At 47.5% G+C, this 26,189-nt stretch overlaps 1 protein-coding gene across 3 annotated transcripts in view; it reads right to left on the bottom strand.

Moving 5' to 3' along the window:
• Positions 1–26,189, bottom strand: part of TRAF7 (TNF receptor associated factor 7) — a 932,052-nt gene that overhangs the window by 217,729 nt on the left and 688,134 nt on the right. For all 3 annotated transcript variants that reach the window (XM_069647334.1, XM_069647335.1, XM_069647336.1), the window contains one exon: positions 24,213–24,335. In XM_069647334.1, the coding sequence (XP_069503435.1) occupies positions 24,213–24,335 (123 nt within the window). The remainder of the gene's footprint in view (positions 1–24,212; positions 24,336–26,189) is intronic.

Below are 26,189 nucleotides of genomic sequence, written 5' to 3'. Positions count from 1 at the left end.
CTTCAAAAATACACACTCTTAATATTTCTAAATCATTAAAGGATAGTTCCGGGACTTTTTTTTTATTGTCCCTACGGGTCGGCCATGTGTTTGTAAGCATAAATCGGTAGATCGTAGGAAACTTTCCTATGGACCTTAGCCGACTTTTCGCCCATTATCGCACTCGAAATCAGCCTCCATTTTGTGATAATCCTATCATTCCGCCGCATCGACCTGGCTCACCTGCCTTTGCGGCACTAAATCAAATCCCCCGCCCCTGAAACAGACTTTATCAAAACATTCATATTCCCCGCCTCTATCCGTGACGTGACTGAGCTGCGTAGGCAAACGCGCCCAGGCGTCTTCTACGCGACTCCACACAGACCCCGGAAATCAACACAGATCAGCTCACAATACAGCGCACCACAATTCGGAATATGAAACTGTACTTTGAAATCAAACCGCAAGATTGTAAATGTGGTAAAGTACATTTATTTGACATCAAATGTTTAGAGAATATTCAGCGATTTGCATTTTTATTTGCTCATGTTCCAAAAAGTTCGTATTGAGGAACGCGATGGTCCTTTGCTGTACACAGGGTCTTAGAGCATCTCACAATACAGCGCCACAATTCGGAATGTGAAACCGTGGTTTAAAAGCAAACGGCAAGATTGTACATTTGGCAAAGTACGTTTATTGGACATCAAATGTTTAGAGAATATTCAGCGATTTGCATTTTTCTTTGCTCTCGATCCAAATTAGTTCGTCTTGAGGGAAGCGATGTTCGTGTGCAGTACACAGGGTGTTGGTTTACGATAAAAATAAGCTCTTCGGTCGCACTGATAATCGCATGGCTGTTCCAACAACGAGGCACTAGGCCACCACAACGGTAGGTATGTTGCATCTAACCGTTAGTACCGCGTAAGGGCATACTTGTACTTGGCGATCGTCCCATAAAATGGTCAGGGTGGTAACGTTGTTCACGCGGAGAAGCAACTGGCGGCTGTAGAAGCCGTCCGCCGGTGTCCGGTACTCGTGACACAGACAGTAGTGAATGATGTACCTAAAAACATAAAAAATGAAATTAGTCTCACCATCAGATCCTTATTAAAATCATAGCGAGGACAGCGCTACTGGGTGTACACAAGTGTTTAAAGGCGTGGCGAGGCAGGGAGGGGGGGGGGAGTGGAGTACAAGGTAAGTAGCATAAAATAATAAATAAATAGGGCCAGCTGGTGGCAAGTGCAAGGTAAGTGCAGAACAAGTGCTGGGAAGGGGGGGCTGTAGGATACTGAGACAGTCCCCCAGTGCAGGGGTTGACAGGGAGGCAGTGCAGGTGGAGAGTGGAAGGGCCCAGGACCGAGGTCGCAGACAGTGGACCAGTTGTAGCAGGGGAGAGGGAGAGAGAAAGCAGAAGCAAAGAGGAAGGTTTTGAGGTGCTTCAGTAAAAGCAGATGTTTCTCCTCAAGATAGTGCGCGGTAGAAAACAATATGCCACATAGAACGAACAAGTACAACTGAACCCGTCTTTAAAGCCACTGTATAGTAATGAAATTGCGGTATAAACTCATCAAAAGTTACTTACATTATATTTGCATTTTCCATTGTGTCTCTGTGTAGGGCAGACCCGAAACACCACTCCTTCTTTGCCGACGTTACTTCTTCTAATGAACGTGGCTCATCGTTTCGTTTCTGAAATTTTATTCATTATCTTTTCTTAGTCTTTCAGGATGGTCCCGGCCTGTCAAGGTCAAATCACAATAGAACCTTATACTGGGTCGTGGGCCGTTCCGCCACCCGAGCAAAACATCAAAGCAGCTGACCTTCACTTTGAGCGAGCACACATTTCTAGTTAGCTCCAGTTAGTGTAAGGGCATCTTGTCTGCGTGCCTTTTTTTTTATTGTCCCTATGGGTCGGCCATGTGTTTGTAATACGGAAACATTCTATAATTTTTGTAAAAATGATTTATATTACTGTTTGGTTTAATTGCAATGGGCCTGCAACATGAGGAGACTCGAGAGAACAGACAATCAAATTACAATCATTTAAACCGTGATGTGTATTTCTCAATGAGCTCTGCTTTAGGTGGACATGGAACAGAGGCAATGTTGGGTGGCAATGCAGTTGTCCCCTGCATAGGTTCGTTCACCACTCCATGTATGTGCCTATCGAGGACATCTACGATAAGTCTCTCAATAAACTCATATTGCATATCCTCAAACACTGGTTTGATCACCCATTGTTTACTTCTTTTAGTGAAGGCCTTATTGTAGCGAAGCGTCCCTAAAGTTCCGGTCGTCCTACTTTGTTGACGGCCAACATTATGGTTATGTGCCAAGACCGCTAGAAGAGTCCGATTTATCATGCCTTCCATGCCAAAATGCAATCTTTTGGGCCTGTACTTTAGGCACATATTGTGGAACACCTCCAAATCTCCTGTGTGGCAGAATTCCGTGAGTCCCCTCAAATCTCTTGTTATAGTTTTATCAAATACAATCTTTTCAATGGCCTTGTGAGTGGGTGATGAAGGAATCAACCACTTCTTCTTCCGTGCCTCCTCTGTGGACAAATGGCCATGTTCACATTTGTGGAAATGCTCATTTGTCGACCATCGATGTACGTTGCTACAGTGCAACATTACTGACCGCCATTTTTCCAGTAGAATTTCCAACGACCCTTCACATGTTTTTGAGCTCCACCAAAGATGGTTGCTGATTGACTTGGACCACTGTGAAATACCTTGCATATCTTTTTTTTTTCCTGCAGCCGACAATTTTTTATTGATTGTTTTTGCAAGATGCCATACGTCAAATTGGTGATTTATATTTTTGTACTCTTCTCTCATTGTCTTGGCAATTGAAACGTGTCTGTCCGTGGCTATCAGGTCGATCACCATTCCCCGCGATTGTAGTTCTTGCAATGATGCTACAAAGCCAACTGTCTCCATGGCCACTGAGGATGTACTTTGTGACACCTGCACGACCACCGAACTCACAATTTTCTTACTTTCCATGTCCTGAAAGTGGTAGGTGCAGTACTTGGCTGAAAATCCTGGGCTGTCGCACTGTCCATCACCGGCTAGCCTGAAGCGTTTGCCCGCGAATGTACTTTCCATTGACATTTTTTCCATTCTCCAAGCTTCGCTGATGGCTGGAAATAGATAATCGGTTTGGTATTTGTAGAACTGACTTTTCGCAATGAAATGGATTCCCACAAACTGAAAGAAATACTGTAACTTTTTAAAACTTGAACCACTAAAAAGTGCGGCCGCTGCACAAAGTAGATTGCCTGCTGGCAGTTGCCCCAGCATGGGTTGTGCAGACCATGCGAACGGATGATATTGTGTACAGGTGGCATGTATTTTAAGGTTAGTGCCTCGAATTGCACGAGTCACATTAATCAATGGCTCCCCACATACTTCCCCACCAACCCAATGCCCACATTTCATCATCATAATAATATCCATCAAACAGCTATCGAATACAATGAATTTGGCCTCTTTCCTTATACTGTCACTCTGCATCCCAGCTGGTTCGGCCTGTAACGTTGAGGACATGTCACTCGCATGAAAGGTACAAACTCTGATATCGTCTTCCGCTATGCTGAGTGATATTGATGGTGTTTCATTGTCGTCCACTTCATTCTCTTCCATTGCAACATCTGTTCCTTGTCCGGAGATGGGAGAAAAAAACAATGTCTTCAACTTTCGCGCGCTCTTATTTTTTGCGGGTGTGGATTCTGTGAATTGATCTCCGACTGCATCCAAACTACCAGGAGGACATTCACTATCAATGGCTGGTGGTGGTATAGCTCCGTTGTCAATCACTTCATATTCTTCCCATTGGCACGATGCATCTCCAGTCTCAAGTCCCTGCCAAAAGGTTTGACAAGCAACATCTCTCGTTCGCTTCACTGTCTGTGTAGATCTAGTTCTTACACCCACTCGCAACTAGAGGACAGATTAGAAAAGGGATGTTCAGTTTAAACACAACTTACAGTATTGAACTATTGACAGTGAAAGACAACATAATATAGTGAACAGGACACTAACCTTCTTTTGCTTTCTTTTCTTTGAAACTTTCTTGCCTAGAAATTCAACATCTGGACGCTGTTGCTCCGACTCGTGTGTGCATGTCTCCACTTCCTCTCGCGCTGCAACGACTATATTTTCATGATAAGCACATCCATCACTCACTGAGGCTCCATCGACTCCCTGAAACATAGAACTTTCATTAGTATGTATAATAATATTGAAAACACAAAATGTACTTGGGGACCAATACCCATACGTACATCTCAATAGCAAAACACGAATGAACGCATTGTGTAGAACATTCAAACGACAATAGTTCACGCATTGTTGATCTAGTTAGATTGAACTGTCAAGATCCATACCTCGGGCTCCGCATAGACTTCCATTGATGATATTATTGAAGATGACGCTTCAGCAACTCCCTGAAACACAGTAATTGCATTAGTATGGTTTTCTATTTTGTTTAAAAGAACATAAACTTTCTGCAGGCGTCAACGGCTCATCTAAATAGACCTGCACAAATGATCAGTTGTCTAAAATAAATAATGGATATCTAAATATGATTCGATTTGCTCCATCGTTGGAAGTGTCACCACCCAGAGATCTGCATCAACTACTAGGGGTGATGTTCTTGTTGAAGAAGCTCCGTCAGCTCCCTGAAACATAGTACTTGCGTTAATAAAGAAGGAAGTATAGCGGATGTAATCACGTCATTTGATCTCGCATGATTGATCTGTCAGTATCCATACCTCGAAATGCATAAGAACATCAAGGGACGCTGTAACTGCGGTGCACACTTCTGCAAGCTGTTGCGCCGACCCGTAACTGCATGCTCCCCCTTCTTCTTGGACTAATGCTCCATCGACTCCCTGAAACATAGGACTTTCATTAGTAATGAACACAATATTGAAAAAAGAAGACACATAGGAGGGCGACGACAGAAGGACATACCAATGGCTAAAAACGAAAGAAACATTGTGTGTAACAATCACGCTACAAGAATGCAAGATCTGATGATCTCCATCGATGGAACTGTCCGGAAACGTACCTCGAGCATCTGAGTGACATCTACGGTTGTCGTCAATGCGTTGGACTCCTCAGCATCTCCCTGAAAGACAGTACTTGCATTATTTTGGATAACAATAATTATAACTGAAAACAAAGACTAGAGGACGAGTACTGTGGTGTACCATTAGGTAAAATGATTACACGATCAATTAAAACTATTGATTTACATGCCTAAAACAAGTCAGTGTCAGAATAGCTAAGTAAGATTACCCGATAGGCGCTTGAAGTGGCTGATGACTGCAATAACGACACGGATGGAGAATCTTCCGCCTTCATATTGAGTGGATACATAAATGGGGAAATTATTGTTAGCTAATGCTACACACTACCGCAAGGCCGAGAGACAAATACGTAAACTTGACTCACCAGTGGAGGGATGTGGACGAATAGAGTGGGAATAGCGGTTGAGAGCAATTTTCGCCTCGCTCGCGGTGTTTTCTTCTTTATTAGCAATGATGTGGAGTACATGTCTGGGCTAAAGTGCCTGCTGCAGATGCGGTATCGATCACCCCTCTTGTCCGCAAAGACTTCAAGGACTCTACTTTCTAGCTCAGAGGCTGGATATCCGCAATATCGGACCCATTCTCTTATCTGATCTATTGTCTTAGGGAAAACATGCATTATAGTATCTTCAGATTTGTTATGGGTCTTCGAAGGGCAACCGCCAATGGAACAGGCAGGCATTATGGAAAGTTCTGAAAAGTAAAGATCAACAATTCTCTATGAATACCAATGTGTTAAAACATTAAATGACACATAAAAGGTTCAATGCAAGGTCCGTTTTGGTTCTTGGAACTATACACGTTATTCACATGCGGATAAGTATTTCAATAACTTTCAAAAAATAGAAAAAGTAATTTGACTAAACTCAGAACATGTGACTAGTTCCTTGCATGTACTGTCGTGAACGAAAAGAAAACATGGATGCAATTTGATGACTACTAGCAAATAGATATAAATTAAAAAATTGGACGCAAAATGATTATGGTACATGGACTTACCTTGACGAACAAACAGTTAGATGCAGGGATCAGAGTAGTTTCTTGTCGTAGAACAGGGAGCAGTTCACAGGTTGCAAACTGACGAGTTTGCTCAAAGTGGTCACGGAAGTTCACAGAGACGAAGAGCAGATAACCAGCACCTTCACGGGTTGACTAGCAAAGCGCAAAGAAGTTTTCATTAGAAATATGAAGTGGGTTATAAAGAATTCGAAACAGGGGTGTGTTTGTGAATGAATGACGTGTATATGTCGTGGCATTATGCGGTCTGCAGGGGGCCGTCCAGCGTGAGGGGGGATGCTTGGCAGGAGACACAGGGTCTGGAGGTAGACATGGGAACAACAAACCCATGCTCTATAGACCACTTTGAAGTGTACATGGTCTTTGGCACCTCTTGGCCTTTATCGCTCCCTGACAGCTCCACTTGCCAGCAGCGCAAGTACCCCGGTGCGAACTGCCTTTGATAGGGCGGGGGGTGGATCGGGGCGGTGGTCGTGCAGACAAGACACAGGAAGACTCGTGAATGGAGACACACTTATGTGGATTGCAGGGGGCCGTCCAGCGTGAGGGGGGATGCTTGGCAGGAGACACGGGGTCTGGAGGTAGACATGGGAACAACAACCCATGCTCTATAGACCACTTTGAAGTGTACATGGTCTTTGGCACCTCTTGGCCTTTATCGCTCCCTGACAGCTCCACTTGCCAGCACAAGTACCCCGGTGCGAACTGCCTTTGATAGGGCGGGGGGGGTGGATCGGGGCGGTGGTCGTGCAGACAAGACACAGGAAGACTCGTGAATGGAGACACACTTATGTGGATTGCAGGGGGCCGTCCAGCGTGAGGGGGGATGCTTGGCAGGAGACACGGGGTCTGGAGGTAGACATGGGAACAACAATCCATGCTCTATAGACCACTTTGAAGTGTACATGGTCTTTGGCACCTCTTGGCCTTTATCGCTCCCTGACAGCTCCACTTGCCAGCACAAGTACCCCGGTGCGAACTGCCTTTGATAGGGCGGGGGGTGGATCGGGGCGGTGGTCGTGCAGACAAGACCCGTTTGCCGCAGGGCCTCACCAAGGAGAGGCCATCTAACTGAATGTAAGAGGATGGCTGCAGGATCTACTACATGGAAGGCAGGGGGGTGAGTTTATAAATACCTCACCCTCCCAGGAGAATATATGGGGGTCATCTCTGTACCCGGTGCCCAAAAAGAGGATTTATTATGATCAACCATATTTATTATTTACCTATAACCATGTTTTGTATCAATAAAATCCAACAGCTTTTTATTGCCAACGCTTGATGCCAACCCACAAAATAATATATGTATGACTGCTGCATATATGGGTTCAACGGTTATGTGGATTGAAGGTGTGCGGCCAGCGTGAGGGAGGATGCTGGCCGGAGACATGTGGTGTGACAAGACAAGGCACTGGAAGGCTATTCAACGGAGACACACTAGATTCATTTAAAAAATCAAAACAACCATTGCTAAAATATATGTTGGGCTTTATTTTAGATTTTAGTTAAACATAAATAATAAACATTACACATTGTAAAGTTGAGGTTGCAGCACATCGAGGGAAAATCCGCGGTATTGTCCACTGTCACTGGGGAAATGTTGTCTAATGGCAAGTACCGCACAGGCAGGTATTACTCTCCGAACGCGGTGTCCGAGCCTCCTGTGAAGCCACCAAGTGAAGCAACGATAGGCCACCAGCCTGTACCACCTGTGAAAAAAAAAGATGCAAACTGTATTAAACTGACCAAACTTTCTTATCAATGTCGATTCAGGTAACACGTCATTTTTCTTAGAAAAAAATTATATCTAGAAAATGCACTATATGGAACCAATTTACATGCGTTCGAATGATATGTAAATGTAATTTTATATGTGGGAGACGACTATGAAATAGTGGTGGCATCACTGACATCACAAACAGAGTATACTTACTCGTTACTCGGATTACGCGGACGAACAGTGCCACGAAGTTCGTGCATAAGCACCATCATCATCCTCAACACTGTCCGTGAGAGGCAGGCTTCCCTGAACTCTGGCAGCTCGGTGATGCATTGCGGACTTTGCTCGCCTTCCTGCAGACTTTGCTCGCTTTCCGAAATGTAGGCCAAGCACCCGGAATTTTCACGGCAGCAGCAGTTCTCCTCCTCAGTTGGCATTAGCTCGCACCGATTGCACGTGCACCAGGTGGAGACGCCGTCCATGCGACATGGTCCAGGCTCTTCATCCGTTGACTGGTCCTCCCAACTGCCGTCCGAATCCCCATCGTTTTCGCGTGCTTGCCTTTCCAGTAGTTCCTCCTCGGTGTACTCGGGCTCGTACATATACGGCATTATTGTGGCCATTGTGCGGTAAAGATAGTAAAATAATTTACAGAGATGGTACAGGTGTTCACACGGGCTACAAGCGGCGAAGGTAGCTGACCAGAGCACTGAAACGAGTCACAGAATACTCAAAGTAACACAGAGAGAGGAATGGAATCGAAAATCTGCTGCTGTATGTTGTGAAACGGTCTGTTTATACTTATTGGGGAAAGAGGCGTCCTGCCATTTCCATGGCAACACGTCAATAGCTGAGGCGCAGCGATTGTTGACACGAGACGTGCTTGAAATGGGCAGTACGCGTCTGCTGAGGTCAGGCTCAGGGGCGGGGGATTTGATTTAGTGCCGCAAAGGCAGGTGAGCCAGGTCGATGCGGCGGAATGATAGGATTATCACAAAATGGAGGCTGATTTCGAGTGCGATAATGGGCGAAAAGTCGGGTAAGGTCCATAGGAAAGTTTCCTACGATCTACCGATTTATGCTTACAAACACATGGCCGACCCGTAGGGACAATAAAAAAAAAGTCCCGGAACTATCCTTTAAATACCCTTTTTGGGATGGCCCACAGACACTACCTACACCCTCAGTTGACTTCAATAGTTAGGGTGCTGGGGACGTTAATGTATCACTGTTGAATTTAGAATCAGACTTCGGAATATGTCAAAGGAAAAAGGTTGTTAGAACAAAACAAAAGATCACACAAATATTCTGAAGCAGTTAAGTACTTTTGGTAACCCCCAATGCAATATGTGTTAACCCCTTCCTAGAAAGAGGGTACAGCACCTAAGAAGAGGAGAGAAGAGTCATTCAGGGAGCCTAGACAGCCAATGTTAAGTTAGCAAAAGTCATGTTGAACTGAAGCACTTCTTGGTGGTAAGTAAAAGTCTTACACAATGTTTTAGAAGTCTTTGTAGAATAAGAAGAAATTCAAAGTAGATCCACAAGCTGATTATACTTGTGTCACGGTCCATACCACCAACCTTCAGGTGCAGACCAACATGCCCAGGGCTTTGGGTTCCATGGGGGCCTTAAAGGCCCCAAAGGATCTCACAGGGGCCTCCTGGACTCACGAACATGACAAGTTTCAAACCCAGTGAAGCACGTGTAAACCAATCTGAAGCGGGCTGAAGGGACTACTTGCCTAAGGAACTATTTGCTTGGGTGTGGTTGCTGGGACTACTTTTCCTAAGGACTACTTTCTGAAGACTATGTAAGCCATGCCCTTTGTGCAGAACACGCTTCGCGTTATTCTGCACTCCTGCAGCGTAACACTCACCGTGTCTGCAAACCCCAGGCCAGCCTTCAGCTACACCCGTCCATTTGTCTCGACCTACCTGCAAGGATGAAAGAGAGGAAAGAGAGCAGAACAAGACGCTTACCTGATTTTCCATCTCAGTATTCCTGGAGTCTCTGTTACTGCCGAGCTACAAGGGAGAGGACACCAGGTTAGCTGCGCAGACCAAGCAAGCTACATTGCTATTCAGCACAATGCTAATACTTACCAGAAGCCTGCTCAGTCCAGCGGTCCATAGAAGCACCATCACGCGATCGCCGCCCATCATCCGATCGCCGCTCCGGAGCTGCCACATCTGTAGAAATATAAAAGAAGACATCAGGTGAGCTGCGCAGAGGGGAAAACCTCATTTAGACTTAAAATCTTGCGCAACGCCGCTACTCACCCGGAAACAGCAATTCTTCACGGACCCGCAATACATCTTCACGCAAACTCTGTTCTGGAGATTCCACACCTGCAGAATGCAAAGAACAGCAGGTTAGTTGTGCAGAGAACAAAACCGTGGGGAAAGACTTTCGCATAGCACTGGCGCAAAACTCACCTTTGGAAGCCAGCTACCATTCCTGAAAAGGACCTTGCTCCATATTAAGCACAAGGGGAAACCTGTAGGAAGGGGCAGAGGAGTGGACTTTACAACTTGAACTCTTAAGCAATCCAAACCATTGGAAAGAGACTTACCTATTGAGTCACAGTTGTTTGGGACTCTGCAGGATCAGTGAAGGAACTAGATCCTAGAACTACTACGCACCCCTGCATAGAGACGCAGGACGGAGAGCCCGCCATTCACAATACAAAGGTGAGACATAGCAGTGGGGTGCAAGAGGAGGTCACGGGAAGCGGGAGTTGCCCTCGTCCTTATGGTTGGGTAACATTTGATTTAACATTTTTAGGCAAACCTGCTTTCATGACGAAGTCAGAGGGGGGCACAAGGAACCACTCATCACCAGAACGTCCAGCTCTGTTCGGCGCCCCCGTGGAGATCAGGTGAGCGTAACAACTTGTGATGCAAAGAAGCTATTAGCAACTCTACAGAGGCAACCGAGACAAGTCTCCAACGAGGACAAGCAAGGTGGCACAACAAGAGGCATGTTCTCTCAGACTTTACAGTACCTTTAGGTTGAAGAAAAAGTGCAGCAGATAACTTCTATTCCTGTGCAGCTCTGCAGATCCTGCTATTCCTGGGCCTCAGTCGTGGGGACAAGAGGGATGACTTCTGGGGAATGCTGCACTAAATTTGGGATGGTCACCGCTCGTAACCGGTAATCTTCAAACAAGTGGCACTTCAGTGTTTCAGCTCCTTGCGTCTACCGCAAATAGCAACACTGCGGTTCCTGGCTGTCGAGATGGACTTTCCTTGCATCTTGGATCCCACACTCAGTTGAGGGGGCTCAGGCTTGGTCAGTCCTGCTTCCTGGGAGTCCGGAGGATCTTCCTGGAGCTCTTGGCCAGCTTAAAAGCAACGCACACAATATGATGTTCCTCTCCCTGGCTATTCGGTTCCAGCAGCAACTGCAGTGGAATTTCAATCAGATCAGAGAGGATGTCCAGGTGGCTTACTGTGGAGTTGATTGGTCCCACCAACTCAAACGGGAGAAGTCGTCCTTGCAGGGGCTTCTCTGTCGATAAGAATTTGGAGTTTCAGCACAGCAGCAGCGCTTCACCGGGCAAACCAACAGTTCAGGAGTTGCAGCAGGCGTCCTCTTCAAGTTCTTCTTCGGATTCCTTCGTCCAGTGGTCGACTCTGCCTTCCAAGCCAAAAAGCCTCGCCTTTTATGCAGGTTTCTCCCATTCATTCCATCCTAGCTGTCAGTCACACAGCAGGGTGGCTTGTCCTTGCCGGACAACCAGCCGGCCAATCTGGTCTCCTAGGAGACTAAGCACAGGGAGTTTTGGGCACCTCCCTCGTTTCCTGCCCCCCACCAGACACACTGGAGCCAAAGGCAGGCTACACTTGTGAATCCCGCCAAAGACAAAACGAACAAAGCGACCAAACCTGGTTTGGCGCGCAGAGTAAATCTCAAGAAGGACCTTTCCACAAAGAAATGGCGAAAAAAGAAGACCGGCCCATTTTGCACCCTTGGGTGTATTACTGCAGCTGCGACCGCAGCCCCCGGTAGTTAAAAGTAAACCACTGTCACCAGCCATTCATCGAGGAAAGGGCAACATAAAATTGTTACATGAGAAGCTAGACAAAGGGGATACTATGTAACCCCTCCAGCACTCTACTGTAAGAGATCGTATTTTAAATGTGCATTGTGAAACATAGGCCTATTTTCCCCTTTACAAGACTCTCAAGCAGGATGTGTTCTTCTCCAGTATTCTAAATGACACTGCGAAAGTAGCGCCATTCTGTGGTTTCACCTCTTAGCAAAGCATTCATCTAGTATACTTCCTACCATTGTCTGAGCGCCTGTCGTCTTGTCCAATTGTCTCTTCTCTCCCTGTCTCGTCTGCTTGCGCCCCTCCCTGCATCCTTCCCTAGTGTCTTCCCACCCCTATCCCCCTTCCTCTTTTCTCTTACCCCCACCTACTCTATGGTGCTCTCTGTCTCTCCTATCTTTTCTAACTGGTTCTCTATCAACTTACCTTCTCTCTCTTGACTAAATCTGGTAGGAAAAAGTTTAAAAAGGATATCCTGGTCTCCAACCCAGGCCTCGCTATCGCTGACACCTATACCAGTGCCGCCTCCAGGCAAACCCTCGCGGACATCCTCTTTGTCGTTCCCTCGCCAGATCTATGGACTCTTGATATGGTCTAAGTCCTTTCTCCTTTCTCTTCTTCTCCCATTAATGGGGGCACCCGGTGGGAGGTCCTCCTGGCCCCCTTCCACTCCTCTACGGTCATCATTAATGTTTACTTGAATGGTACCGTCTTGGTCCAAGGCCCTCGTGCCAATCTTCTCCTCTTTGATAGATGCTTCCTGTGCCTCATAAATTTCCCGGGCATCATACATTTCCTTCCCTCTCCTGCTGTCCCCTCTCTTCCCTCCACGGCTTCCTTGCCTCCCCCTGCTTTCCACTCCTTGGCTACCTTCCCCTCTCCTCCTGCCTCTTATGCCCTCCATCCCCTCTCTGGCCTTTTCTACACCTCTGCAGGGCGTACCTCTGATTCGTACCCCTGCCCGGAAGTCTTTCAAGGACGGCAACCTTCTCCATATTGCCATCTTAACTCTCGCTCAGCTGTCAAACACTCCTCCAACATCTGCCGCCTCCTTGAGGAACTTGACCTCGATGTCCTCGGTCTCACCGAGACATGGTTCACGGCCAGCTCTGTCACACGCTTTGACACTCTCCTCCCTGACGGCTACAAGATCCTCTCCGCGTCCAGGTCCAACCATTCCAGAGGGGGAGTAGCTCATATCTTCCCCGAGTGGATTCCTGCCTCTGTCATTCCCACACAAACCTACTCCTCTTTCAAATGCCTCGCCTGCAGGATCTCTCTCTCTCTCTCCTAGCCATTCCCTTACTGTGGCTACTATTTATCAGCCACATAGTCAGATCTCCACCTTCCTCTCTGACTGGGCGGACCTTTCTTCTTCCCTCCTGGTCTCGTCCACTCAACTCTTCCTTCTTGGAGATTTCAACATCCACCTGCATGCTTCCTGTCCCTCCTCTAGACTCTTTCGCAACCTGTGCGACTCCCTCACTGCGACTCTCTCACTCTCTATTTCCCCTTCTGGCCTTACTCACTCTGCAGGGCACACTCTGGATGTTCTGATCTCTTCAGACCTTCCCCTTTCTATCCCTATCACCACTCTTCTCTCCTGGAGTGATCACGTTCTCCTTTCCTCCCAGCTCACCCTCTCTACCCCTCAGGCCAAGCCAACTCCAGCACTGCCACCCACCTTCTCGGTTCTCCGGCCCATGAAGCGTGTGTCAGTTGAGGCTTTCTCCACCACTTTCCCACCTCCCCCTCCCCCTTTCCATGCTCCACTCTGCTGTATCTAATACTCTCGATGTTCTTGCCCCCGTCATGAGGATCTGCTTGAAGCCTGAAAGCCAAGTGCAACTCTGGGTATGACTCAGACCTAGCCACCCTCAAATGTAAGTGCAGGATGGCGGAGAGGAAATGGGGTGCTACTGGTAAATCCTCTGACAAACTGGCCTGCCACCTGCTACAAAGGCAATACCGGCTCTCTGTCCGCACCAAGAGAGCTCACATCCAAGCCTGCGTCCCTGCGGCATGTAACAACTCGGCCGAACTCTTTAAAATCTGCAAGGAACTGGCCAATCCTGCTGCAGTCTCTACCTCTTCTGTCCCTTCCCAGGCCCTCTGCATGGCTCTGGCTTCTCATTTCATCTCTAAAACTCAGGACATCCTGTCCTCCCTCTCTTCCACTCCCCCTCCTCCCTCTAGTCCTTGCTCTTCCTCTGGCCCTCCTTCGGACACCACTCCTCCCTCCTTCTCTTCCTTTCCCCTGTTCTGCCCAGACATGGTTTCTAGACAGGTCCAATCTATGAAAGTATCTCCATCACTCCCTTCTTGGGCAAACTCCAGGAAAAGCTGGCCATCTCCCAGCTTAATCTTCAAACTGAATCGGTTGGTTGTCTTCATGACCATCAGTCTGGCTTTAGAGCTGCCAGAATCACGGACACTGCTCTCCTGAACATCCGTGAAGACCTACTCTCCAACCTTGATTCCAACACCCCCTGTGTCCTCATCTTACTTGATCTCTCTTCTGCCTTTGACACGGTCAACCACACCATCCTGCTCAACCTCCTCCTTCGCTGCCCCTCCTAAAGCTCTTTCTCCTCTGCAGGGCGTACCTCTAATCTGTACCCCTCTCCGGAAGATCTTTAAGGATGGCAACCTTCTTCATATTGCGACTCTCAACTCTGCCGTCAAACACTCCTCTGACATCTGCCACGTCCTTGAAGAACTAGACCTTGATGTCCTTTGTCTTACTGAGACATGGTTCACGGCCAGCTCTGTCACAAGCTTTGACACTCTCCTCCCTGATGGCTACAAGATCCACTCTGCACCAAGATCCTCCCGGTCCGGTGGGGGAGGGTGCAGGGGGGAGAGGCAAGCCCTGATCTTTCCTGAGTGGATTCCTGCCTCGAGCATTCCCACTCAGACCTACTCCTCTTTTGAATGCTTTGTCTGTAGGCTCTCTCTCTCTCTCCTACCCATTCTCTTACTGTGACTACCATCTACCGGCCTCCTGGTCAAATCACCTCATTTCTCTCTGAGTGGGCGGACCTCTGCTCCTCCCGCCTGGCCTCTACCACTCAACGTATCCTCCTCGGTGACCTCAATATCCATTTAGACTCTCCTTGTTCCTCCTATGTACTCTTCCGTGACCTCTGTGACTCCCTCTCCCTGTCCATCCTCCCCTCTGGCCCGACTCACTCTGCAGGGCACACACTCGATGTCTGTCACGCTCAACTGATTCCCACGGAGGCGCTGGCCTGGTTTCGAGTGCTGATGCCTCTTTAATGGTGAAGCGCAGGGCTCTGAAGATGGATAGGACGGGCCCCTCAACTCTGGCTAATCTGGCTCACAGGAATATCCTCCTGTACGTGAAAAGGGAGTATTACAATCTGGCGGAATAATGCTCGAGCCTCCCACTTCCTTCCAACCCTCCTCGATACCCTTCCACGATTCCCCGTGAAGTCTCACCTTAGGGTCTGACAGGACGAGCTCTCCATCCTGCTTCTGACGCAGGGGCGCGTTGAACCCAGTTACTTCACTGGATTGAGGTTGGATGGGAGTTCAAGTAAGCTTGATTATACTGGTAAGGCGCTGTAAAAGTTCTGTTGCAAGTTCAAAAGTTCAAGCTTTAAATAATAATGTTCATTGTCTTTTTCAGGTGATGAATGAAGATTCCTTTGGAGACTTCTTGCAACAAAGCGCTAATGTTGATGTCTTTTGCCCATAGGGGCCTGAATGGGTTCGGAATGCCGGAGATATGGCGCCGACCCGAAGTGAAACGTGCAGTTCCAGTAAAGATCAGGTAAGTCCTAGATGAGCGCTCAGGTAATGTTTTTGCATTCGCTCATTTAATGTCTTTGTCTTTTTTCCCCATAGGGGCCGGGGTCCGGAAAATGCCTGGAAACAGCAAGACCCGAAATGAAATGGGAATGACCCAACAGGTAAGTCTTAGAAGGAAACTGAGCTTTTCCTATTCCCTTCTTTCTCTCACCTTGTGTTCTTGTCTTTTTCTCTCTAGGCACTGGGAAGTGGCTGCGGATCTGGATGATCGCTGCTGAAGATGGAGGCGCCCAAGAAAGGAGAGTGAAATGCAGCGCTGCAGCGATCGGAGCGAAATGCTTTTAAAAATGATGTCTTCCTTTTCAGGATCGTTGGTGAGATGTCTCTGTGATGCAGGTTTAGCAGGTAAGGCCTTCTTCCTCTCCAATTCTCTTCTTATCACCCTTTGCAGGTGTCCCAGGATGCTGACAGGCGTGGCTGAAGTCCAGAAGCAGGAGCAGACACGGTGAGCGTCCAGCTGCTAGGTGCAGAACAACGCGAAGCACGTATGGCTGTTCGGTTGGGGTTTAAATAGCTTTGGAAGAAGTTCCAGGTATGTATCCTTCCACCGATCAGGTATGTATCCTTCCCCGACCACACCCGGGTGGAAAGTAGCCCCACAGGTAAAGTAGTCCCATTCAGGCCTCAAGAGGGTCTGGATGTAGCAGCATGGTCTGCATCAGATAAGTGCACACTAAAACACTTGAACACATGTCCAGCTATATGAGCCTGGCGCCTGAGGCGCCAGGACTGGGGTCCAACATGAGCCTGGCACCTAAGGCGCCAGGACTGCGTCCAAAGGGCCCCAGCTTGGGCCCGCTGGAACTTCCCTGGGGGGAATGATGCCTGCCTCTGGGGTTGCTGGGTCGGACCTGGCTCCTTGGAGGTAGGCATCATGACAATGTCTTGATCTCCTCTGACCTCCCCCTCTCTGCCCCTCTGCCCACTCCTCTCTCCTGGAGCAATCACTCCCTATGCTTGCTGACCCTCCTTCAGCCACCCCCCCCTTCTCGTCCTTCCTTTTTTCTCCCATGATGAGGTCGCTAGACAGGTCCGATCTATGAAAGCCTCGTCAAAACAGCTTCATCACTGCTCCTCTAAAACCATCAAGGACCACATTGACACCCTCGCTCCGGCCCTTGCTGATTTTTGCAAACACTCCTTTGTCTCAGGATGCTTCCCCTCCCCTCTGAAGCACTCCCTTGTGCATCCTCTTCTCAAGAAACCCACAGCTGATCCTTCCTGTCCGGCTAACTATCGCCCAATTTACTCCCTTTCTGGGCAAACTCCTGGAAAAGTTGGCCATCTCTCAGTTTAACCTTCATTCCAATTCTGTTGGGTGTCTCCATGACCACCAGTCTGGATTCAGAGCCGCCAGAAGCACGGAAACTGCTCTCCAACCTGGACTCTAACATTCCCTCTGTCCTCATCCTTCTCGATTTCTCTTCTGCCTTCGACATGGTCAACCATACCATCCTGCCCAACCGTCTCCACGATAACCTGGGTATCACTGATCAGGCTCTGGCCTGGCTGACCTCTTTCCTCTCCGATTGACCCTCCCAGGTCCAACTTGGGTCCTTCCCATCATCTATCCTCCTCTCTACCTGTGGTGTTCCCCAGGGGTTTCACCTCTTGCCCTAGCTTTTCAACCAATACCTAGCAACTCTCGTCCACTGCATTGCCATTTTCTGCTCAAATTTCCAGTGCTATGCTGACGACAATTCATTCTCAGGCTGCCCTCGGCCACCTCCTCTCCGTCTCTCATCTCTGATTGCCTAACTGCCATTCAAGATTGGTGTGCTGCCAATGATATTTGTCTGAATGCCAGAAAGACGGAGATCCTCCTCATCGGCACACCTTTACCATCCTTTCCCCTCACTCTCTGGCCGGAATCCCTTGGCCCTTCTCCAACCCCCACCTGCAAGTCCAAGAACCCCGGGGTCATCTTTGACTCCATACTTTCCTTCTCCGCCCACATCTCTGATGTCTCTAAAAAGTCAAACTTCCTCCTGCAACTCCTCAGGGGTACTCTGCCTTTCCTCTCCTTCCCCAAGAAGCTCATGGTCTCCCAAGCTCTGGTGCTATCTAGGTTGGACTATTATAACAGCTTCTTTATAAATCTAACTGCCTCTACTCTCCGCCCTCTGTAACTAATCCAGAACAGGACTGCGAGACTTGTCCTGGGCCTCACGCCCTGGGATCATCTCTCCAGCTCTGAAATCTCTCCATTGGCTCCCAGTGGATGCAAGGATTAAATTCAAAACCCTCTGCATTGTCCAGAAGGCTTTCTGGGGCCTGGGTCCAAAATACTTTCAGCAATCCCTCTGCAAATACCTCGCCACTCAAGCTCTTCGCTCCTCTACCTCCAACTTCCTCAGGGTCAGTCGTTTTTCAAAGAAACGGGCTGGGAGTAGGTCTCTCTCTTCGGCTGGGGTCTCCCTCTGGAACAGTCTCCCTGCCATTCTAAAACTTGAGGAGAACCATCTCAGGTTCCGGAAGCACCTCAAGACCTTCCTCTTTGCTTCCACCTTCGCTCCCCCTCTCCCCTGCTGATCGGTTCTCTCTTGGCACCGTGTACCTGTCCACCCTCTGCCCTCCGGGCCCAGGTACCTGCTCAGCGTCCTTCACTGCATCCGGCCACCCCTTGCACTGGGGTCTGTATCTGTACCCATACAGTTTCCCCATCCCCTTTTTCTTCCTGCACTTATCAGACCTAACCTGTCTGCTGCCTTAAACCCTGCACTTGTCAATTGCTAGCTGCACTACCACCGTTTGTTGCCTTTATTATTTATTTATCTGTTTCTGCTTTGCTCCGCACTTTCCACTTCTCCCCCCTTCCATGCACTTTTCCCCTCCCCCTCTTCCATGCACTTTTCTCCTCCTCCTCTCCCATGCACTTGCGCGTTTTCAAGGTCACTGGGTCTAGTAAGATCGTTGTTTTGTTCTCCCCTGTTCCCCTCCCTTGCCTTGTCGCGCTCTGAAACACTTGTGAACGAGTGTGATAGAAATAAAATATCAATATCAATAACCGTCTCTGTGATAACCTGGGTATCACCGGTCAGGCCCTTGCGTGGCTGACTTCTTTTCTCTCTGATCGACCCTCCCAGGTCCAACTTGGGTCCTTCCTCTATCTCTACCTGTGGTATTCCCTAGGGGTCTAACCTTTCTCCCTGGCTGTTCAACCAATACCTGGCACTTCTTGCCCATCGCATTGCCACCCTCTGCCCCAACTATCAGTGCTATGCTGATGACACACAGCTCATTTTCAGGTTACCTTCAGCCACCTCTTCTCTCATCTCTGACTGTCTGTCTGCTATCCCGGAGTGGTGTGCCGCCAATGATGTCTGCCTTGATGCCAGTAAGACTGAGATTCTCCTCATAGGCACACCCGCTCCCTCCTTTCCTGTCACTCTCTGGCCAACCTCCCTTGGCCCTCCTCCTGCTCTCACCTGTGAGGCTAAAAACCTCAGGGTCATCTTCAACTCCACATCCTCCTTCTCTCTTCACATCAACGACATCTCTAAGAAGTCACACTATCAGCTGCACCTCCTCATAGGTACTCTTCCTTTCCTCTCCTTCCCCCAGAGGCTCACTTTCTCCAGAGCTCTGGTTCTCTCTAGGCTGGACTATTGCAACATCTTCCTTCCCAAGCTCTTTGCTCATCCGCCTCCAACTCCCTCAGGGTCAGTCGCTCCTCCAAGCAACGAGTTGGTGGCAGATCTCTTTTTTTGGCTGGGGCCTCCCTTTGGAACCGCCTCCCTGAAACTTGAGGAGAACCATCTCCAGTTCCGGAAGCACCTCAGAACCTTCCTCTTTGCTTCTGCTCATCTCCCCTGCTGAACTCCTGGCTGAAACAAACTGCACTGGTTACCTGGCCACCCTCTGATCTCAGGACCAGGTCCCCTCCCCCGCCAGTTGCACACCTGCACTGCCTCCCTGGCAACACCTGCACTTGGAGACTGTTTTCTGCATCCCTACAGTCCCCTACCAGCAGTTGACACCGGATGTCTGCACTTACCCTTGCACTAGCCACCAGTTGGCCATACTTTTACTTATTGTTTTTATTTACTCTATTTATTTGCACTGTCCCCGCCCCCTTCCCCCTGCAATTTTCTCCTTCCCCCTTCCCCTGCACTTTTCCCCTTCCCCTGCATTTTCACGATCTGAATGACACCTGGCCTAGTAGGATCGTTGTTTCTGTGTTCCCCCTCCCTTGCCTCGCCGTGAAACACTTGTGTATAGGCACGTTATAAATGCCATATCATATCATATATTGTGTGCTGGGTCTAGAAAGTTACAAGTGTAAGTAAAGTCAATTTTCCTTCACTGCCCTTGGAAATAGTAGTTAATCCAAGAGAAGGTATTTAAACCTTGGGAAATCTAAAAGACTTCCCTGGGTCACTGCACTGATGGTGCGGTGTGACACAATGTAAAAAGATGATGCCTATGGAGTTTGTCAGACCCCACAACCAAAATAAACAGTGTTCAAAATCACATTAAAATACATGAGAGAGTGGGAAAAAGAGGTCTCACTCTCTCCAGGTTAAAAATTGAAGTCCTCAAAATCCAGCAAAGTTGCTGGGGGTCTCTAAGGTAGAGAGGAATTAGCAAATTTCAGAGAATTCTCCCTAACACGGGGCACCTGGGGAGGGGGCAGACGAATCTGTGGCCGTCGACGCAGCTGGAGCATACTCTCCCTCTGCCAGGCTCCTTCTCCTGAGCTGCTCCGCACGTCCACTGCTCCTGGGTCTCAGTTCTTCCTACGGAGCTGGCTGCGCAGTCAGACTCCCTTATCTGACTCAGCCAGCATGCCTCGTACACCTCTGCTGTGCCGGATCCTCTCTGGGATGGACACCGACAGTCCCCGCTCCCCAGGTATCGCGTCGCAGTGTCACCACGGACTGGGACCTGCCGTGTGACTGCTCGCTGGGGGTACACCGGTCCGGTCCATTGCAGGTCTCTGGGAGGTCGAGTGCCCCTTCCTGGTGCACCACGTTCGGCCTCGCTTTCTCGATGCGCGGTTCCAGCAGTGGGCGGCCTGGGCTCCTCCACAATAGTACTATGCCTAGGAGCTCTGCTGTTCCCTCGCTCCAGCTCGCCTCTCACCAGGATCGTCTCTAGGCTTCTTTTCAAAGCACGATCAGCTCCCGCCGTCCCCTCACGACGGGGACAGTCGGATGCAACTTTCCGGGCAGTTACACCTTATCTCATCTCTTTTTTTGCCAGAGGGAGCAGGGGCTGAGGAGCTAGGCAGATATCTTGTCCCGTGTCCCCTGGTGGTCTCCTCTGTAACTCCTTTTAAACACATAGAACTTCCTCATTTACAATGTATTACATTTAAATCCATACAGTTCAGCGCTTGTAAGAGTTCAATTAAAACCTTTACTTTTTCCTTTCAAAATGCTTCTGAGAACAATGTTAAAAACAAACTAAGATTGCAATGCACTTCGCTTTCTTCATCTGTAATAGCTGACTGCGTTCTCTTCCTGAGTTAACTTATATATATATATACATATATATATTTATATACACACACAAACACACTAGGAGGATTAGTAACTTGGACTGCAGAAACTAAGAAAACTGCAACCTGCTCAATTGCTAACTAGAATGAAAGGCAGTTTCGAATTCTGAAACAAATTCCAAACTACCTCACCTCTAGTCTCAGCCAATCAATACTGCTGAACTGAGCCTCCATCTTGCCCTGGGGAAACAAAAGCTTCCTAAAAGAAATAAGGAAGAATCTCAAACTCCCAAGTCACCAACACCAAAACAAAACTAATTTCCAATTACCCACCTAATCCTTAGATCACCCGTTACTCTTAAACTTCCAAATAGAATGTTTTATACGTGAGCTGTAGTGTGGGACCCTGACAGTGTAGGAGTAGTGCGGAACCCAAACACTAGCACCCGAGCCGTAAACCTGACGTGTCCCAATACTATGGTCAGGCAGGGTCAGACAATTACTAACCACCACGCACACCTGACATCCATTACACTTCACCACACGGATAAAAGGCGGAGCAACGAGAGCACACTGAACGATGCAAAGCACACAAGGAAACAGCTGTTCCAAGATGGCAGTTTAACACGAGGAGAAAGACGGCGAAACCGAAGGGGATCGCAAGGAGGGAATTTTCCTTGACCTTTTCGACAAGGAACCATTACTTTCTTGAAGCCTCGAGAATAGAAAGCGTAAGAGCAGGAGACCAGCCAGAGGAATCCTGCATTGTGTGTCAAAGGTACCGGGAGCCCTGCCGCGTCGATAATCAAGGTGGGAGAAGCCAGCTGCTTTGGTCCTGTCCTTGGCTTATACAAAAAAGCAGCATCAGTGAAAGCAACACAGCCGTTGAATTGGGGAGACAGATACAAGACCTGTCTGTGTTGAAGCCAAGGTTGCAAGCAGCAACATTGTATGGCGAGTGCTGGAACGAACATTGTATGAAACGCGTGTGATAACTAACGCAAGTAAAGTTCAACTGCAGATGATTGAACTTTGAAACCAAGATATCGGATACCTTTGACAGAGTGGTCTGGCACAGCGTGCGTGCTCAATCAAAGGTCTCTGTAAGGTGTCCAGCTGAGAGTTGACAAAAGTGAAAGAGTGGCAAAGGATTGTCAATCGAAGTGGTCCTGCAACGGGTCAAGCCAAATCCGGTGCACAATCAAAAGTCTTCGATGTTGATACAGTAAAGAAAGTTGATGACAAAGTAGAGAAAGTTGGTCCGAGCCAGACAGAGGGAGATCAACTGAAAGCTAAGTGTTACAATAGATAAATTGGTTTGAGCCCGGCAGAGGGAGACTGATTGAAGATTTTGTGTTAGAACGGATCTGAGCCCGGGAGAGGAGGCTCCAGAGTGAACCGTGAACCGTCCGAAAAATTTGATATGTGGAAATACTAAGAAAATTGTGTATATGTGAAAATCTGAACTTTGTGTAAAGTGGATCTGAGCCCGTCAGAAAAGGATCCAAGGTGAACAGTAAATCCCCTGAGAAAAGTGTGCATAGGAGAATCCTGGAAGGAAAATAGCTTTATTATTTGTTTGTTGCATCAGGCCCTCTGAAAGAAGAGACTTTGAATGGCAAAGCGACTTTGGCGCAGAAGGAAATGATGTTGAAGTTTTGAACTGCACCCTTGTGCTAAAGAAGCCAGAGACTATGCTAAGCTCGAGTGTGCCTCCTTATCCCATGCTGAAAACATGTGGAAGGGAAGCCAACGGCTCGAATACCTTTCCTGAACAGTTTTCTTTTGCATAACATTGTTTCTCACACTATTTGTGTTTAGAGGCAAGGACTGGCAATAGGTTTATTAGTATAGGCCCTTTTTTTCAAAAGATACCACTAGGACTGCGTTATTATTATTTTATGGTCGTAGCTTGCTCCCATCTTTAGATTTAGGATAAGATAGGTGTTTTTCAAACCCAATTGAAGTTCAATAAACACCCCTGAACTGTGGTCACTTCTGTCTGTCTTACTGTTGATACCATGCATTCCTCACAGTGTACAGTGGACTGTAGTTATGGCAATTAGACTGCCACAACATAATAGATATGTAGGTAGGGGTTGGAGTTATGCAGAAGCGAGAGGGTGTGCACGGTACAGGGGAAGTTAGGTACGTGGTGCCCCCATTATAAGAATGACAACTATTATATGGAAAGAGTAAAACTACCATGACCAAACACTCCACTATAAAAATTGTGGAGTTGAAGCCATAAAGAACCATATGTAAGTATTAAGTTTCAAAAATTGCTTGCTCCAAAAATTGCATCCAATTAATTAATGCTTCAATGAAAGTAGTTTGCAATGCATTGTTCGGAACATGCTTCTCCTTTTAAGCACTTGGGGCCTCATCCCAAGTTGGGTGGTGTGGTAAAAATGTAGCGCTAATACAGTTGCTGCCGTATTACCGCACCTCTCAACTATAAATTGGGTGGAAGGTTGATGGATTCACCTCCAGCTCTGAGCTGGAGGTAAATCTGCTGATTTTGGGCACAATTACCACAGCAGAAATACTGCTGCAGTAATTGCACCAACAATGCCCCCTGTAGTCCAATGGACTAAAATGGGGACTTACACCTCCACCGCCACTTGTAATCCAGCAGTAATTCTGGCGGATTTACCGCTGGAATACCGCCCAACTCGTAATGACTCCACTGTTGTTCAGTTTTGAGGCTATGATCATTTTTTATTTTGATATATTTGGTTATCAACTTGCTTCCACATATAAATGCAGATTGTTGTGTCAAGCGTGTTAGGCGTGTCATATCTGGCCCTACGAATGCAGCTGTGTCCTCACTGCATTGGCATGGGGGGTGTTAACTCTAGGTCACTAGAATGCAGCAGAGAGATTTGAGCCTCTGCTTTAGACTTCCAGGCTCTGGCACTTAGGTGAGCTGTCCACCTCCATTTTACTTTCCCAACTATCCAGACCTCAGCACAAAGATGTGCCCTGCCCCACACAGACCTCCAAACGTAGGTACAGAAATGTCTCAATGTCTTCAAAATCTGGAGAAATCTGCATGTACCTTGATTGTCTGGTAGGAGCCGCTGTACAGATAATTCTGTGAGGCAATGAGTGCGCGCACCCAATGGTTTAACCCAGTCAGTTCCTTCTTCAATTTCAGCTCTGTTCCAACGATATCCCACACCTGCAGCAAATTACACACAACATACCATGAGCATGAAAGGCTTTAGATCCCACAACCAGTGCTTGTTAATACAAATTATTGTGTTATATTAATATGTGCCAAACAGAGGGCAAATATCTACAACACAGAACAGAAATACAGCAGAATCACAGTTTCCAAACAGAAGCAGGTCTGTTAAGGTCACCTTAGTTAAGTTGCCACACTAACAAAAATAAGGGTAGCATCCTGTTTCGATCTGAAACATGTTGCTTGTTGAGTGAAGGAAGGACTTCTGAAAGGAGCTAGTGTGGGTTTTAGAAATGGAGTATCTGTTGGTGGCGTCTCTCTATGGGCTGGGAGAGAGTGGGAAGAAGGCGCTGCTCCCTCACTTGAGGGGCAGGCAGCACCGTCCGTTTGAGTGCTTTATTTGCATGGGGAATGTGCTGCCTGCCTAAGTGAGATGGGTTGTGGCCGCTACATATTTTGTTTTGTAATAATAATATGCAGGCTGCAATAACGAGAGGCTGGTGGGATAATTCCCTCTGAGTGTTTTGATGGTATTGGGGTGTGCTGCCAAGAATGTCCAATACAGCAGAGGGCAAGGGTAAACTTTTCAATTTGCAAGCTACTAACCAGCCATAAAATGTCATTTGGCACTCAGTTCGAGAAACACATAGCACACCAACAGTCAATTATCACTAGTTACTGGCTAGTGCACATTTTGAGGCCTGCCATATGGTAATGGATAAATTATGTGCAAGTTCCAAAGGACATCACTGGACGAGTACCACTATCTGGGACAGCACTACAATCAGTTACTCCCAGTGATGGCTAGTGAATTTCTTAACTGGAGTTAATAAAATGTTTGCCCTAAATATGTTGGAGCGGCAGGGCGTAGTAAGGAAGCACTCAGAGGGATCATACAAACACAATTACTTAAATGCAAAATAAGTCTTACACATCATACAGGTTGCCACATTATACACGTTTGCCAGAACAGTTTGTTAAACGATTTACTGAATGTTCAGAATGATATATTGCAACCTAAATACCTTAAAACTAACAAAAATTTTTAAAACAAACGCTAAGCTCTCAGCTGATTTTGCATTTTTTGATCATCCAAACATGCACCTCTTCAAATTTCTGTGTCCAAGCAATGGACGTTATGTTCCTGGGTAATGGCCGACGGAAGGGGGAAGCTCGGGGTTGATGTGGAACGAGGGAGATAGAAGGCAGCAGTAAAACAAAGCATGCAAGTGGATAACACCAAGATAGGGAGCAAAAATAGAGCAAAGGAGTGAAACAAACAACAAGAACCAAAGTGAGATAGGGTGGGAGCAACAGAGTAGGAGAACCAGCAAGTGAGGAAAGAGTGAACCGTAAGAAAGGGAAAAAAAGGAGAGTGAGCAAAAGAGCAGGAAAGCACAAGTGAGACATCAAGAAAAGGTAAAGCGAGCAAAAGTGCAGGCAAAAAAGGAGCAGGAAATGAAGTGAGAAAACATGAGTGGTAATTAAGAGGAAATGTGTGTGAGAGCAGGAAAAAGAAACAGACGGAGCTGGAGGACAAAGAGAAAGACAGTACAAAATTGAAGCAGTAAACAGAGCAAGGCTGTGAGAGAAATTAAGAAAGAGCATGAACAAATTGTCTTTGTTGTCGCCTATGTATATTTATTCACGCCCTGATGCCTGCCAGCGTGTAAGAAAAATAAATAAAAAAGGGAGAAAGGAATGAACCACATGGGGTGAAAAGGCTGAAGAGAAAAGCAGGGGAACGCATGACCGCAAAGGAGAGAGAGCAAGACAACAAGTAATGAGGTGAGAAAAAAAAACGGAAAGGGCGCATAAGAACATTGTGTACAAGCAAGCATGAAGGAA

The sequence above is a fragment of the Ambystoma mexicanum genome, chromosome 2q (genome assembly GCF_040938575.1).
Source record: "Ambystoma mexicanum isolate Mex_15411 chromosome 2q, UKY_AmexF1_1, whole genome shotgun sequence".
In the NCBI taxonomy this organism is placed as follows: domain Eukaryota; kingdom Metazoa; phylum Chordata; class Amphibia; order Caudata; family Ambystomatidae; genus Ambystoma; species Ambystoma mexicanum.
The sequence above is the reverse complement of the archived record's forward strand: the minus strand, read 5'-3'. Positions and strand labels throughout refer to the sequence as shown.